The sequence below is a fragment of the Alosa pseudoharengus genome, unplaced genomic scaffold (assembly GCF_046254945.1).
Source record: "Alosa pseudoharengus isolate Yale_2024_CS ecotype anadromous, Long Island Sound unplaced genomic scaffold, YU_APseudo_1.1 YU_APseudo_1.1_scf_14, whole genome shotgun sequence".
Classification (NCBI taxonomy): domain Eukaryota; kingdom Metazoa; phylum Chordata; class Actinopteri; order Clupeiformes; family Clupeidae; genus Alosa; species Alosa pseudoharengus.
The window spans coordinates 22,544,077-22,559,423 of NW_027468609.1; the positions used below are offsets into that span (position 1 = coordinate 22,544,077).

The following is a 15,347-nucleotide window of genomic DNA, read 5'->3' on the forward strand; positions in this document are numbered from 1 at the left end:
CTGTTGTCAGCACCTTTCCCCAGCATTCGGTCTACCACTTGAGCTATTCTAGAACTGACCGTAGCTGTGTGTGTGTGTGTGTGTGTGTGTGTGTGTGTGTGTGTGTGTGTGTGTGTGTGTGTGTGTGTGTGTGTGTGTGTGTGTGTGTGTGTGTGTGTGTGTGTGTGTGTGTGTGTGTGTGTGTGTGTGTGTGTGTGTGTGTGTGTGTGTGTGTGTGTGTGTGTGTGTGTGTGTGTGTGTGTGTGTGTGTGTGTGTGTCTGGTCGCGCGTGTGTGTGTGTCTGGTCGCGCGTGTGTGTGTGTCTGGTCGCGCGTGTGTGTCCGCGTTTGTGTGTGTGTGCGTGTGTGTGTGTGTCCAGCTGGAGCGTAAGGAGCGGAAGAGCAACACAGACACGCTGTACGAGGTGGTGAGCCTGGAGAGCGAGTCCGAGAGGGAGCGCAGGAAGACAACGGCCACGCCCAACCTCCCGCAGTCTGCCTCGCACGCCGCCAATGTGCCCTCCCCGCCTGAGGATGAGGAGGAGGAAGGTGAGTGAGAGAGTGTGTGTGTGTTTGAGGGGGGGCAGGTGGGGTATGGTGTGTGTGTGTGTGGGGGGGGTGCCACTAGGGCAAATGAAAATTACTAAAAGATCTAGAGGCAGGTGAAGCATCTGGCTTCCTGGTATTGGACAAATCGACTACTATTCTGTAGATTCTTGTTGAAAGCTTTTTACATTTTAAAGTAACCCTTTCTCTTTCTCTGTCTGTACCCCCCCCCCCCTTCTCTCTCGCTCTCATCATAGATAACGACGAGCCCCTGTTGAGTGGCTCTGGGGACGTGTCTAAGGAGTGCGCTGAGAAGATCCTGGAGACGTGGGGAGATCTGCTGTCTAAATGGTGAGTCACGCAAGCCTGTCTGTCTCTCTCTTCCTATCTCCATTTTTCACTTTTCTTTCCCCCCGTATCTCTCTCCGTACCCGGCAGCAGAACATGTGTTCTCCAAAGTACATACATCACCCGCCTGTCATGTGCGTGGTTTGCTAGGACCTGCTAACCCTGAGGCCCAAACAAGCGTCTGATTTTCGTTTGCGTCAACAAAAAGCACATGGCCCACTGATGCACAAACTGTGTTATCATCTATGTAATCTGTTGTCTCATGGTACAGTTATCTAGCTTGTCTACATTCTCCATTAGCTACTCGCCTACAACAAAGGTACAAATATTAAATAAAAATGTAATCAAAACAAACAAGCAAACAACCATACAAGCAAACAACAAAACACAACCATGACCCCGAACCAAACTAGCCTTGTGAGACCATCCTGATCTCGCGAGCTTCAGGTTTTACCTCGCAGATCAGTCTGGCAACTTCCCGATAGAGAAAATTTGGAGCAGTTCACCAAACGAACGGCCAATCAGCGTTGGTTTTGAGGCGGGTTTAGGTGTGACGCAACGAACAACATGACTGCATCCACAGATGAGATGAGCATAGCTATCGCGCAAGTTTTATTCAAATTAGAAAGTATTCCTGGGTAAGCTGTGAAGCTATGAGTCTTAGCCATGCAGCCTGGGAAGACCGATTCCAGTTCATAATGGAGGAATATACTTTCTTCAGAAGTGTAGCCTACCGTGAAAACTTGATGGGAATTGTTGTTAATTAGGTTCATGTCACATACAAATGGTAAGTAATGGTAACGTTAGTTACGTTACCTAACTTAATTGTATGTTAAAGAAGGCATTAGAAGAACACTTCGTTCATGTAATTGGTTGATTTGGCCCGTCGATAACTAACATAGGTGGTGATAGACAGATGGTTTATCCAATCAGCTAACCAGTATTTCCGCCCCTTCCCAAAAGTTCTCCAACGGAAAGTTTCCAGATGGACATGCAGAGCAAATGCGAAGCATCGATCTGGCGGAGTCAGATTAGAGCCAAACACCCTCCCAGAACCTGTTTTCCCTTGGTCGAACCCTGGTCGAATAGCGCTGTCAGAAACGAATGACTTTCTGCAGGCACTTATGGAACCTATAGAGTATCTCGTAAATTACCCCACTAATAATGCCCTGAATGGTACGAAACTTCTACAGTAGTACAGCTATGTTCTTTACTCATAAAACGAGGCATTGAAAAGTACACCAGGAGTTTATTTAAATAACACTTGCCTGAGGGATTCTACTCTGCTACTATCTACCGCTGCGTCGACGTAAAAGTCCTGGCAGGAAGCATGCGTAAGGATGTAGATCCAGGAATGCACTAATATTTTGTTCGTAGTACCAGTACCAGTAGGCAAGTGCTACTTAAATAAACTCCTGGTGTACTTACAAACTTTCCAATGCCTCGTTTTATGAGTAAAGAACATAGCTGTACCACTGTAGAAGTTTTGAACCATTCTGGGAATTATTAGTGGGGTAATTTACGAGATACTAATTTGGTTCCATTAGCACCTGCAGAAAGTCATACGTTTCTGACAGCGCTACTCGACCAGGGTTCGACCAAGGGAAAACAGGTTCTGGGAGGGTGTTTGGCTCGGGGTCATGGTGCAAAGGACCCTAGAGTGAAATTACTCCGAACCATCGCTTTAAGTTTTTATTCTTCTAAATTGGGCTGCTGCCAGTGTGTGTACAGAAAGCGGATTTTCCGCCCTTGTCATCCCTGGGTTGAGCTTGTGGTTTGTAATGAGTGCTGGCATGTGGGAGATTCTGTTTCTGTACCGTGTCTCTCTCTCTCTCTCTCCCTGAACAAGCAGCTGTCGGAATGAAGAGACAGCAGAGCTCGAGAAGTGACACAGAAATAGCCCCGCAGTCCTCGCCCACGGAATTGTCTTTGATATTTCTGTTTCCTTCTGTTCCTGTGGGCGCGCTAACAGATGAACATTTTTACACACACACACACACACACACACACACACACTCACTCACACGTACACACAGATGCAGACACATGCATATGCACATGCGCGCACAGCCGCACACACACACACACACACACACACACACACACATACACACACACACACACACACACACACACACACACACACACACACACACACACAAGCACCGACTTCCTGCTAATTTGTAATTCATGGTTGGGAAATTAGATAGATATTTTAATCTTTGGAAGCAGGGGGAGGAGTGTGTGTATGTAGTGTGTGGTTGTGCATATGTGTGCATGTGTTGTGTGTGTGTGTGTGTGTGTGTGTGTGTGTGTGTGTGTGGAGGGGGGGGTGGTCTGATCCAGAAATAGGGCCGTATTAAGATAATTTCCCCCTCCCATTACTCGCTCATTGTTCTTAATCAAAACCTCGAGATTAATTCAATTAAAAAGCAGAAAAATTTAATTACAGGATCTTACTGGCTGGTGCCTGAACTCCTGTGACACAATGAGGTGATGTGTGTGCTTGTGTGTGCCTGTGTGTGTGTGCCTGTGTTTATGAGAGGGAGAGGTACTGTAAATGTGGTTGCCACATCTGGATTTTTTCTCCCCTCGTCTTCCACATCCCCCCCCCCCCCTCCCCCGTGTTCCTCGAAGCCATGATGTTCTCCCAGTCATACTCAGCCGGAGCATCTTCGCTGTCATGTTCCATTACCTTCGTTAGTCGCTCGTTAGCTCACCCACACCATTCAGCTGCAGCTCAGGTGTATCTCAGATGTGGCTGAAGCAATCAACAATCAACCCCCCCCCCCCCCCCACACACACACACACACGAAACACATACTAACACATTCAACACACACCTCACACACACGACTCAGTGTGTTTTGTCTCAGTGTGTCAGTGAGCTGTGATGCTCGGCAGTCTGGGTACTCAGGACCTGGCTCAACCCTAATTGTGTTGAGATGATGAGACGCCGTTTGCCCTTCAGAGCCTCACCTAGTTTGCCATTATTGTGGATATTGTTTTTTTTTTTTTGGATATTGTCAAGGTTTTAACGGGCAGTTATGTAGTCTTTGTTAAATCCGGTCCATGGTAAAAGCCAAGTGTTGCCCAGACCACGAGTGTATTTCCTCTCAACAAAGCTTTTCTCGTTCATCTGCTGTGAGTAGTGTCTGAGGCCAGATGAACCACCCAGCTGGTCCAACAGCCCTGAAGGAGAACTCAGCATCCTCTTACATCACTCTGAAAGCACTGCTTTGTTGTCCTTTTCCGCGCCCCCCTCTCTTCTTCCACCACCCCCCCACACCCCGTCTTTATCAGGGAGGAAAATACCACACGTTGCATAACCTTTGCAATCAACATGTAAACACAACACACCAATAAATAAACATTGGACAAGAGAAACACGCAATAGTTATAGTCCAGAGCCAGAGGCTTTGGCAGTGCTTAGGTCACGCTGGATCTTTCCATAGCGTTCCGGAAACAGCCCCCAGGTTGAATCTCCCTTCTCAAAGCACGAGAGGTCAGGGGAGGTGAACCGGGTTTTCTTGGACCTTCGTTTTCCAAAAAGGATAAACGCAGATTTGGGCGTACTGACAACCACAACAACAGACTTGTTTCCATGCTTGATGAAGTCATCAAGTGAAAACAATGAAGTGGTTTAGAAGTGCCTGCATGACAACTGATATTATACTAGACATCTGCTCTCTCAGATGTTCCCTGCGCAGTTTTACGTACTCTTTCACTCAACCGTATCACACTCGGACTCTATCTGTCTCTTTCTGTCTCCTCATATTCATCTTTCACCCTTTCGTTCCTTTTTCTCATTTCTACTTTATTTACTCTAGAGTCTGTCTTTCTGTCTCAGCCTATCAGGCTCTCTCCACTTCGCTCTCTGACTCTCGGTGTCCTTTGGTTTTTGTCACCTTTCGCTGAATGTCTTCAGTCTCCCCTGCTCCTACTGCCATCTCTCCCTCCCTCTCTTTCTCTCTCTCTCTCTCTCTCTCTCTCTCTGTCTAATTCTCCTGAGGCTTGATCACACATTCCTGCTTCTCTTCTTCTCCCCATCTCGCCTGTTTTTTCCTGGTACAGTGTGGTATAATTGAGTCAGCAAGCTTGACTTGATGCTGGTCACAGGGTTGTGGAAGAAAAGACAGAGCGAAAGACAGAGAAAGAGAGGGCTCTTTGTGTTCCCTTGGTACTCTCCACAGTAGGTACATAAATTCCAATGTTCCTTTACCCCTCACACACACACACACACACACACACACACACACACACACACACACACACACACACACCTTGTGCCCCCCCCAGGCACATTTTACAGACCCCTCTCAACCCCCCTTGTCTTTTCTGTTTGTTCCACCACGGTGGCGCGTTACCATGGCAATAAGGGGGTACAGCCCGCAGGAGGTCGGTCGGTGGGCATTTTATATTTTGCGCAGAATGCCACGGTGGCGTCAGCGGAGCGGCTGCTGGAACAGCCGTGTCCTGCGGCGGCGCTGGAAAGGTCTCGTAGTCGCCGCGTGGCCAAGCGCTTCGCTCCACTTGGGTTGTTGTCTCTTCACTGCTGTGGTCAATGTTGTTTGCTTCCCTGGTTGCTGTTGTTGTTGTTGCTGTTGTTGTTCTTTGTGCGCCAGTGAAAAGGGGTCGCAGGAGTCCACTGAGGCCTGGGGTCAGAGAGCCCATTTTCATGTGCCCACTTCTGCCATCTTTACAGCTGCTCCTGTGTGCCGTGGATCCAGAGGCTGTGATGGTGCTTATGTTTCAGTTGGGTAAACAGTATACCCCACTAGAACATAAACATTATACATAATAGTATAATCTATCTATAAAGCAAGAAGCGTCTGTGTGTGTGTCTGTGGCACGCATATCTCGCTGACCGCTTGTCAGACTGACCTAAGATTTTGTATGTGGCTCGCGCGTGGCACAAAGGTGTGCACTCTCGATTTTGAAGATTTTTGAACGCATATTTCAAAAATATGCTTATTTACGTAGGACGTTTATCGCTGCTCTGCACTGTTTCCAAGGGGACCAGTTTCAGGGGAGCTCCACCCCATGGATTGTGTACTGACAGTTGCTAGCTAGGTCTCACTTTGATGATAGTCAGTCGCAATTTAAAAAACGGATTACTCGGGAACCGCTTGTGGGTTAAGATGCAAGATGATTATCATGTCTGACCTCAACAATAAAGACTCCATGTATGTAGTTTGCTTGCATAAAATGATAACGCGGATTTTGTAACAACACGCTAGGAAGTTATTCAGTAAGCTTAATACACATTTAGCCTTTACTCAAAACAGTTGTTAGGCTTATGTCATTCTGATCTGTAGAAAAGTCATATGCAGCCATGCCTACATTTATTACACATGTATTAGAGGCCACATTAATTATAGGCTAATATATTATGATATTCAGTATTCATTATTGAATGCTTAGCTGGAATGATGTTTCCCTATCATCCTATTTTCAAAGCAGGCATACCTGTGGGCATGTAATTGAGCTACAGGTTTTCTTCAGGAATGGCATGTTTGAATGGGCACTGCACTAGTACTATGAAGCAACATAAGTGGTATGTTGAGCCTAAAGCCAGACACGGATGTGTTTTCTTTAAACTTATAGATGTCAATTGTTTTACAATGTTTAAACAAGATGGCGAGAACCAAAGTAATTGCCACAACCTTGTTAACCGATTTTGAGTGCACCCCTGGCTTTATGCGCAACATACAGTACCACTAAATTAGTTTTGTACTATTGACTATCTCTCGGCAGTGGTGGAATCACAAGAGGTCTGTTCAGTGAAAACAGGCCTCACGTGTTAGATAGACAGATAGATAGATAGATACTTTATAATATTTATTAAATTTTGATATTTAATTTTGTGGTAACAGACACACTCCTATGTGCAATTTAATGTCAGTAATGAATGAATAAATGAAATGAAGGAAGGAAAATGCTACCTTTTGGGTGCAGCGTTATGGTGATATGAATTTGTTATGTCAGGCTTTTGTGCTCTACACAGAATTGACAGCTAGTGGATTGGGAAAATACTGTATAATCGCTGAATCTGAGAATAAAAAAGTGTTTTTGCTCAGAATCTCTAATGCCCTCTTTAATACGAACATCATGCTGTATTCATGTAAATGTATACATGTCGTCCATGTCATGTCCTGTCACATGGTCAATTAATCTTTCGATTTACAGCAATATGCACATGTGATATGATGCTCCACGAGGATAAGCTTGTTAAGATATGATAAGGTTAGATTTGATAAAAAAAAAAAAAAAGAAAGGTATTCTGGTATTTCCATTGAGAAATGACTCTCATGTGTGAATCACACGAGAATCACAGTTTGTGTTCTTCAGGGGAATCAGCACTTGGCAGAGGTAGGCAGTGCTCTAGACTGTGCTGTACTGTTCAGCTTTGCAATGGAAATGTGACGGCTGGATAGATAGACAGGGTTCCTACGCAGTATGGAAAACCTGGAAAAGTATGGAATTTGATTTGAGTAATTTCCAGGTCTGGATATGTATGGAAAAAAGAAACAAGGGTATGGAGAAATATTTGTGTTTCCAGACTATTGCATTTGCAGTACTAATCACTTCACTCAGGTCATAATGAACCATTCCTACTGTTGTGTAGCTTAACTGTCAAGGTGATTCTCATGAAGCTGTGGTTAACATGTCCAGGTTCTATTTTCCGAAAACAATATTTTATTAATAGTAACTATGATATTTTCTACAAAGACAGTAAAGAATACTATAGGGACAGATGGTTTTTACTATCATTATAACACTATTTCATAGCAATTTAACCAAAAATCACAGTGAATTCTCATTACCGAAATGTGTCCGGATCCATTATTCTACTGTTTGTTTTAATTTCATGAAAAATCCTTTTTACATAAATTGAAGAAGATTATGCAAAGTTGTGTAAAAATGTCTATATTTATTATTAATACAAAAGGAAAGGTTACATTTATTGTACAAATATTGTGTCCACACTAAATGTTCCTCATTACCGTAATGCGACTTGCCTGCCTATAAAAAGTACACTGTTCCATTAAATTAACAAGCAGACCCATGATGCATCACTTGAGACAAAAGGTTTAAAATGGAATCAAGTTCAGTTGTTCTCTCTTCTCTCACATCATGATATTTGTGTAAATGTCATAGAATCTTTATTCTGTTACACTGTTGATTATCATTACCGATATGCTGCAATACTCAATGCTTTTAAAAATATTTGAAATTATATTTTATGATGATAAAGACAATATAAGACTTTAATTTTTTGTAAAGGTTAAGGTTACATAGCTTGCTAGCATTTTGTGTTATTTGCCAACTTAGTCAAGGACATCTCATTACCTTTACTCCAATTTCTCATTACCACGCATTTTAAAGGGTAATAACAGTAATGAGAAGCTGAGTTGCGGTAATGATGTGGTGATGATCTTGATATATGATATATGATGACCCGTTTCCTCTACTAGTCAGGTTCACCTAACATCTGGTGTTCTCTCCACTAACTTGTTTCTCAGCCCGTTGTTAAAAGGCGTTAAAACAGTTGATGTGATACCGCTTTGTGATTCCGCTTTTTCCTCCCCAGATGATCTTTTTTTCAAGCGTAGCCTATTTCATGTTAAATCTTCTTGGATTATTGACTAACTTTACTGTTTTATCTACAGTTTCGCCCGGTCCCTTGATATATTTTTGCCCCGATTGTCTGGTCTGCTCTGTACTGGCTCTGTGTTTTTGACTGTGGATTCTGTCTCATTTTTTGGTGCCAAGTTTACTTGCATGGCATACCACAACACAGGCATTAAGACCAGTGATAGTGTTTTTATCAGTTGCTTGTGTTTTTTTTTCTATCTCTTGTCAATCAGTAATGTCATGGTTTCTTTTTATTTCTTTTAACTACCATTGGTTTTCACCATGGCAATGGAGGTAATTATGAGGGCACCATAATGGGTTGTCAAATTGGTTGTTGGAGGTACAGTAAAAGGTGCAGGATGGCACTCAGATACCTCCCATCTGAGCCTATGTGGCCCTACTGAGCCTATGTGGGCACTCAGATACCTTCCATCTGAGCCTATGTGGGTGACATGACCAATGTACTTGTGGCCATGTATCCGTCGGCTCCATGTACCCGTAGGCCAAGTTGAATGATAAAATGGATAACAAGGATATAACCTAGCAAATGTACAGGTGTATCTATTAGGAGAGGGAAACTAGTGGAAGAAAAGTTGTATATTGATGGCAAGGTGATTCCGTCTATTGTGAAAAACATGACGAATTTAGGGAGGTGGTACAGTGTTGTTGGGCAGGAGCAGAAAAGAAGACAAGAGTTTGGTCTTGGTATCAGTTGGAAAGTGTGGGGTACTGTAAGTCTACAGCACAGGAGAAAGAACAGATGGTAACCAGCTTGTTTTGAGCTCAAGCAAAACAAGGAAAATGGATGAACTGGCATGATTTGGAGAAGATCAACTGAGAGAGCTAGGGCCATGGAGAGACATATGGGTCAGGGATGTGACTGCTTTGAGACCAATTGAGTAAGCACATTGTCTACTTTATTGCGCTAACTATTCTCTTTTGATGATGTGATGGAGAAAGCCTTTGAAAGTTAAAGTATGCAGAACTGGTTTCAGAGGTAAGGGAAGGTGGCTGACAAGCACACACAGTGAAGATAGGTGTTTGAGGCTTTGTAAGTCGACCACAACACTTCTGTTAGATTTTAGTATTCAAATATGGTCACTGAAAGGAGCTGAAAAAGGAACTCAGTGGCCATGACTGAGGCTCTCATAGCAACTTGAATTGACTCTGAGATGTGTTAAATCTTGCTGCTGTGTTTCCAGAGTGGTAGTTGTTGGTGCCCACTCTAGGGCTTGAGGTTTGTCTGGTTATGTTGCTGATTGGATCATAAACAGCCACAGCAATGAACAGGAATACCCAAAGAATTTGTTGGTATTTGTTGGTAACCAATCAGGAGTGTGGAGGAGGGTGGATCTGGGAAGCCAGACACCACTGTTGAGCATTCTGGAGGTGTCATGGGTTCTAATTCAACAAAACACAGACGACGGAAGGTATCTGCTTGTAAGCCCAGTGAAATGCTCTCGAAAGCTACTCTTTTGGTGATGTTTTTTGCCCACAAAGGTTGCTTTGTTGGTGATTTTTTGGATGGTAAAAGTTCTTGGTTATTGACCGGCCACTCTAGTAAATCCCCTTCCTGTGACACTAGCAATTGAACACCTCTCTTGTGTGTATCTGAAATTAATTTGGTAAAATGAATCACTCATTACGTAACATAAATTCTCATCCTCCGTAACAGACTTTTCATTACCGTAATGCATAAAAATGCATAGATATTGTAAAGATGTTGTTTCTAAGAGACAAAAATGTCTTCATTTTGTTATAATATGTTCCTTAACTGTGCCCCACAAGTGGGTTTTGTTCAAAATATATCTATAACAAAGAGATTATTTGAAAAATGTAACTCTACAATACACATTGTATTTCGGTAATGAGAGTTAATTCATTTAAACTGGAATTTAAAATATATAAAATATACATTTTGATGTGCAGTACTGTTCATTTAATGTACTTATTTGTGTAAATGAAAAAAAAAAATCAAAAAATAGTTTTCTTACTAATGGTCTCCGTTTGTCATTTACCATATCGGTAATGAGAATTATTCTGGATCTTGCTACCATAACATTGAAATAAAGTTATATTAAATTGTTTTACTATAATAATTTTATCAGAAAATAAAAGTTAACATTATATTCAGTCACTTAAATTAAAAAATCAATCAAATGAGGTAGATAATATTTTGATGTCAGTTTGACAGGCTTCGTGAGATTCACCCGTCAGTCCCCATCGTCAAGATACAACTATGATACAAGTAAGATCAGATACAACTAAAAATGACCCAGCTAAATGGACGAATATTAAGCGTCATTTTTTAATTCACTTCAGTTGTCCATACCTTTGTTTTCACCGAGTTATCCCAAACCAGATTTGGCCGCAATGTCGAGAATATGATCAGAAAATCTACCGAGAAGTTTGGAAATTTGAGCATGGAAACAGTATGGAATTTTGAAATGGAAAATGTGTAGGAACCCTGGACAGATGGATGGATGGCTAGATTGATTGCAGTTGTCCGACATGTCTGTTTAGTGGCAAGGGCGACGGAGAAAAATGATGGACTCCAGAATACTTCAAATATACTGTCTTTTCAATGTGTATCGAGGTCCTGTTTGCACACTTCATTGTCCAAACTGATATGCCCCGATATAGTTGCATTCATTTTTATTTTTGTCAATTCCCGGCTTCCACCGTTGTGCCCTTGAGCAAGGCATTTAACTCAGAGTTGCTCTATATAAGTCACTTTGGATAAAACTAAATGAATAAATTTACTGCAAATGTAGAAGATATTATTGACTGAAATACCTCAGAATGCAGGGATTGGAAGTAAACATTTTGATATGCCCATTCCTAAGGGTCCATTCCCCCCCCCCCCCCCTTACCAAAAAATGATATTGACAAGTTGAGCTATTCCAGAACAAGCACAGTATTGTGGTAGGTGTGGGAGTGTTAAAAAGGGATGTATTTGAGCAGCAGCTAAGTGTTTTGTGTCTGGGTTCTTAAACTTATTGATTTTGACAACTCTTGGGACTCACAAAGGAAACATTTGTACCAGGGTAACAACTCAAATGCATCATGATACATGTAAGTTTATTTTCACAGTGAACAGAACTACTGCGAATAGAGTTTATGCCAAGCATTAAATAAACAAACAAAAAAATGTATAACTGTGTATAGCAAACAAACAAACAAACAAACAAAGGCATGTTGTGAAGGCCAAACTCTTTCACAAAGTGAATAGAATCTGGTGACTCACGATTGGGATTCCTTTCCAACGCTTGCATCATGACAGGCGCTAACTTTGAATTTGGTCCAGCCTAACCAACCACATTGATCAGAGATTCCTAATGTTACTTCCGACTTGATGATAGATAGAATCAATAAAGTATCTATCTATCTATCTATCTGACTTCGCCTAAACTTTACAAACTGACAATGAACAGCATCGACAGTCAGGAAACAATGCATGTTGTTGGCCTACCTTTGCTGTAAATAAATTTCTGCATTTTTTGATGTTTGCATGTGTTGCTTCTACCGTTTATCACAGTTTTGGTTTCGTCATCCCCTCTTGTCGCTGATTGGCCTGACATTTTTTTTGTCTGAGGGAAATGCTAGTGAACTATCGTGTTCCAGACTAGTATCTCCCTGAAAGGAGATCTAGGATGGGTCGGGCCAGGCTACAAAATCAGTTGGATAAATTGTAAATGAGTCCACCTCATCATGAAGATCTGTGTGTGTGCTACCTTCTTACCTTCAGGTTTTTAAGGTTGGAAACGAACGAAAGGAGAGCCCAGTGAAGACTCTAATGGCTGATGTGTTGTGTATCCTTGTTTCCCCTCAGGCACCTGAACCTGTCAGTGCGGCCCAAGCAGCTCCCCGCCCTCGTCCGCAGTGGCGTCCCTGAAGCCCTCAGGGGCGAGGTGTGGCAGCTCCTCGCTGGTTGCCATAACAACGACCACCAGGTGGAAGAGTACCGGACGCTAATCACAAAAGTAAGTCCACCCGATAAGTCTTGTGATGAACGCTGTGCCGATGAGTACACAGATATGTTTAGGGCGACGCCGAGCAGATTAGTCGTCTTTGTCATGTCGTGGTCTGCGTATCTTCTTGGGATTGTATGAAGTGTGTTGATTTTGTTTGGGTTGTTGTTTTGTTTTGTCAAGTGTGATGGAAGTTTGGCAGTAAAAAAAGTTGAGAATTGGATTAGTTAGAGTCTTATGTGGTGGTGTCATGACCTGACAAGTGTGGAATGCGTTTGTGCCACATTAACCGACAGTGACTTTTGACATAAGATTATTCTGCAATTGTTTTCTATTGAACTCTAGACCATTCAGAGAAATAGATGAAACACAGATCTATCAGAGCTTGGTGGCATACAAATCACAATCACACTAGCCCCGTTTCATGGACACTTTTAATCTGATTAGAAATGGAATAACGGCTCAGTTGGAAAACAAATACCTCATGTAAACACCTCAACCGATCGGATTCGTCCCGATCCGACTAAATTTCTAATCGGATCAAGAAAGGTGGTGGAGTCCGTTTGATAATCCGATCGCTTGAAAAATCTACCCATATAAACAAGTACTCCGATTGTTACATTTTTTCTTTCTGCGCTGCGTTGTATTAATGCACAGTGACGTAAACAAATGAGTTTCCTTAGCGGCAGTACAACTAGGAGCTTCTAAAGGGCCGTTCACACACATGTGAGAACTTTGTCATTCATATTAATTAGTTATTAGTTATTATTATCGTTATAGTTATCAGTCCTTGAATGATTAAATGCTTGCTTGTTCCATGTAAACGCAGATTAAACGCCAATCTGATTGGAAAAAATGGTCTTTGTTGTGCTCTTTTGAGGAGTCGTGGTCTGTCAGTTTGGCAGCAGCTTAAGCTCTGAACATCACTTCAGACTCGTGAATTTTTTTTTTTACCTGTACAGGCAAACTGTCACAGATGCAAAAGGGGCTTCATGCGAATGTCAGAGAAAATTAAGAAAGCGTGTGTGTGTGTGTGTGTGTGTGTTATGTGTTTGAGGGGGATAGAAAGGGTCTCCACTGGACTGGCGTGGCGTGCGAGTATTATGTAAGCAAACTGTTGATCCAGTTGCCTCCCATCTGGTCCCACTCGGCTGCATGAAGATGGCTGAGTGATTGTTTAGACAGAACCATTTAGATGAACTGAGATGTTGTTGGGTTGGGAGCCCTCTGTCCAGAAACTTCAGATGAACTGACTCCAGACGACCCGCTGTGATAGGTTAGTTGCGATGAGGGGTTCAGGCTGGCTCCCCAGTGACCATGTGAGGAATGCCTGATATTCCTAATCCCTGAACTTTGACCTTTTTGTGTCACTTCCTGTGAATGGTGTAGGGAAACGTCTGCCGTTTGTGTTAAAGCTGGGAAACCGATATGCGTGTGTGTGTGTGTGTGTGTGTGTGTGTGTGTGTGTGTGTGTGTGTGTGTGTGTGTGTGTGTGTGTGTGTGTGTGTGTGTGTCAGGGTGATAGCTGACTGTGTGAGTTTGTTTTTTCAGTGAATGTTGTGTGACTCAGATGTTTTTTTGGGGGGGGTGGGTAGTCAGCGGGATGTGTGTGTGTGTGTGTGAGAGAGAGAGAGAGGGCAAGTGAGAGAGAGAGAGAAAACAGCTGGGTGTCCGCAGTGCCTCTTCTCTCTTTTGCCAGGTGCAATATGGAAAGGGACGGCTGGTTTTCCACCACATCGCCTCACATCACAGACTAAGCTGTTCTAGGCAACCGGCAACCATCGCTGTCTCACACACACACACACACACACACACACACACACACACATTCTTTATCAAACCCAGTCAGGCTCCTTCATCTGTTTCTTTCCTTTCCTGTTCATTTCTATTTCTGGGCACCTGCCTTTTCAGCATCTCTCTCCCTCTCCCTCTCCCCCTCTCTCACTTTCTCTCTCTCTCTCTCCATCTCTCTCTCTCTCTCTGTTTTTTTTAAACAGTGACACACATGCTTCCTTAAACTTTTCCTTTGTTTTAGGCATCCTCCCTCACTATCTTCAGCCTCTTTATGCCCTGCTTTAACTCTTTCATATTTCCCAGACATTTATCCTCCTGTCAGAGAAGACATCCTTCATCATCTCCTCCTTCTCTTGCTACATATGCATATACACTTTCTTGTCCATCCCACACTCCCTCTCTCCCTCATTTGTCCCTTTCTCTTTCTCTCTCCACCCTCTCTCTCTCTCTGTCACCTCCTGGCTGTTGAGCTGGACACAGTGCAGGCTACACAGCTAAATAAAGCACCATGAGAGTGAGTGTTATGTATAGTACTGCTGTACTGCTGTGTGTGTGTGTGTGTGTGTGTGTGTGTGTGTGTGTGTGTGTGTGTGTGTGTGATGTGCCTGTCAGCATTACACAATCTGATCTGGCATCTGTGGAACTCCTCTAGAGGATTCCTATTCTTTCATACCCTAGAAAAACACCTGACTGACTCTACGCACTCTACACTTACTTCACTGTACCACTGCATCAAAATCATTGAATGTGTCCCAAATTCCTGCTCTCAGTGAGTACTTTTCATGGTGCTCAGGTTTAAATGTGTTTTTTTTTTTTTTTTTTTGGTTAGTCTTTTTGTACACAAGTGAGGAGTTGTGTGGAAGAGGCATCTGTGTTGAAAATGTGAAACCAAACTGTGTGTTGTTTTTCTGCGTGACTGAACTGTTAACCCCTACAGGGGCTTGATGCCCTACATCTGCCACATGCTTTATAGACCAGTCCACTGAGTGGTCTCTGGTGTTATGTTGGGTTGAGTAGACCTGGGAAGTACATTGAAAGAAATCCGTCAATGGCTGCAAGCATGATTACATTA

General features: G+C 42.9%; 1 protein-coding gene across 2 annotated transcripts in view; it reads left to right on the forward strand.

Annotated features, from left to right (window-relative positions):
- rabgap1 (RAB GTPase activating protein 1) overlaps positions 1-15,347 on the forward strand; it is a 125,384-nt gene that overhangs the window by 40,207 nt on the left and 69,830 nt on the right. For both annotated transcript variants that reach the window (XM_076284198.1, XM_076284199.1), the window contains 3 exons: positions 359-527; positions 782-875; positions 12,343-12,493. In XM_076284198.1, coding sequence (XP_076140313.1) covers positions 359-527; positions 782-875; positions 12,343-12,493 — 414 coding nt within the window. The remainder of the gene's footprint in view (positions 1-358; positions 528-781; positions 876-12,342; positions 12,494-15,347) is intronic.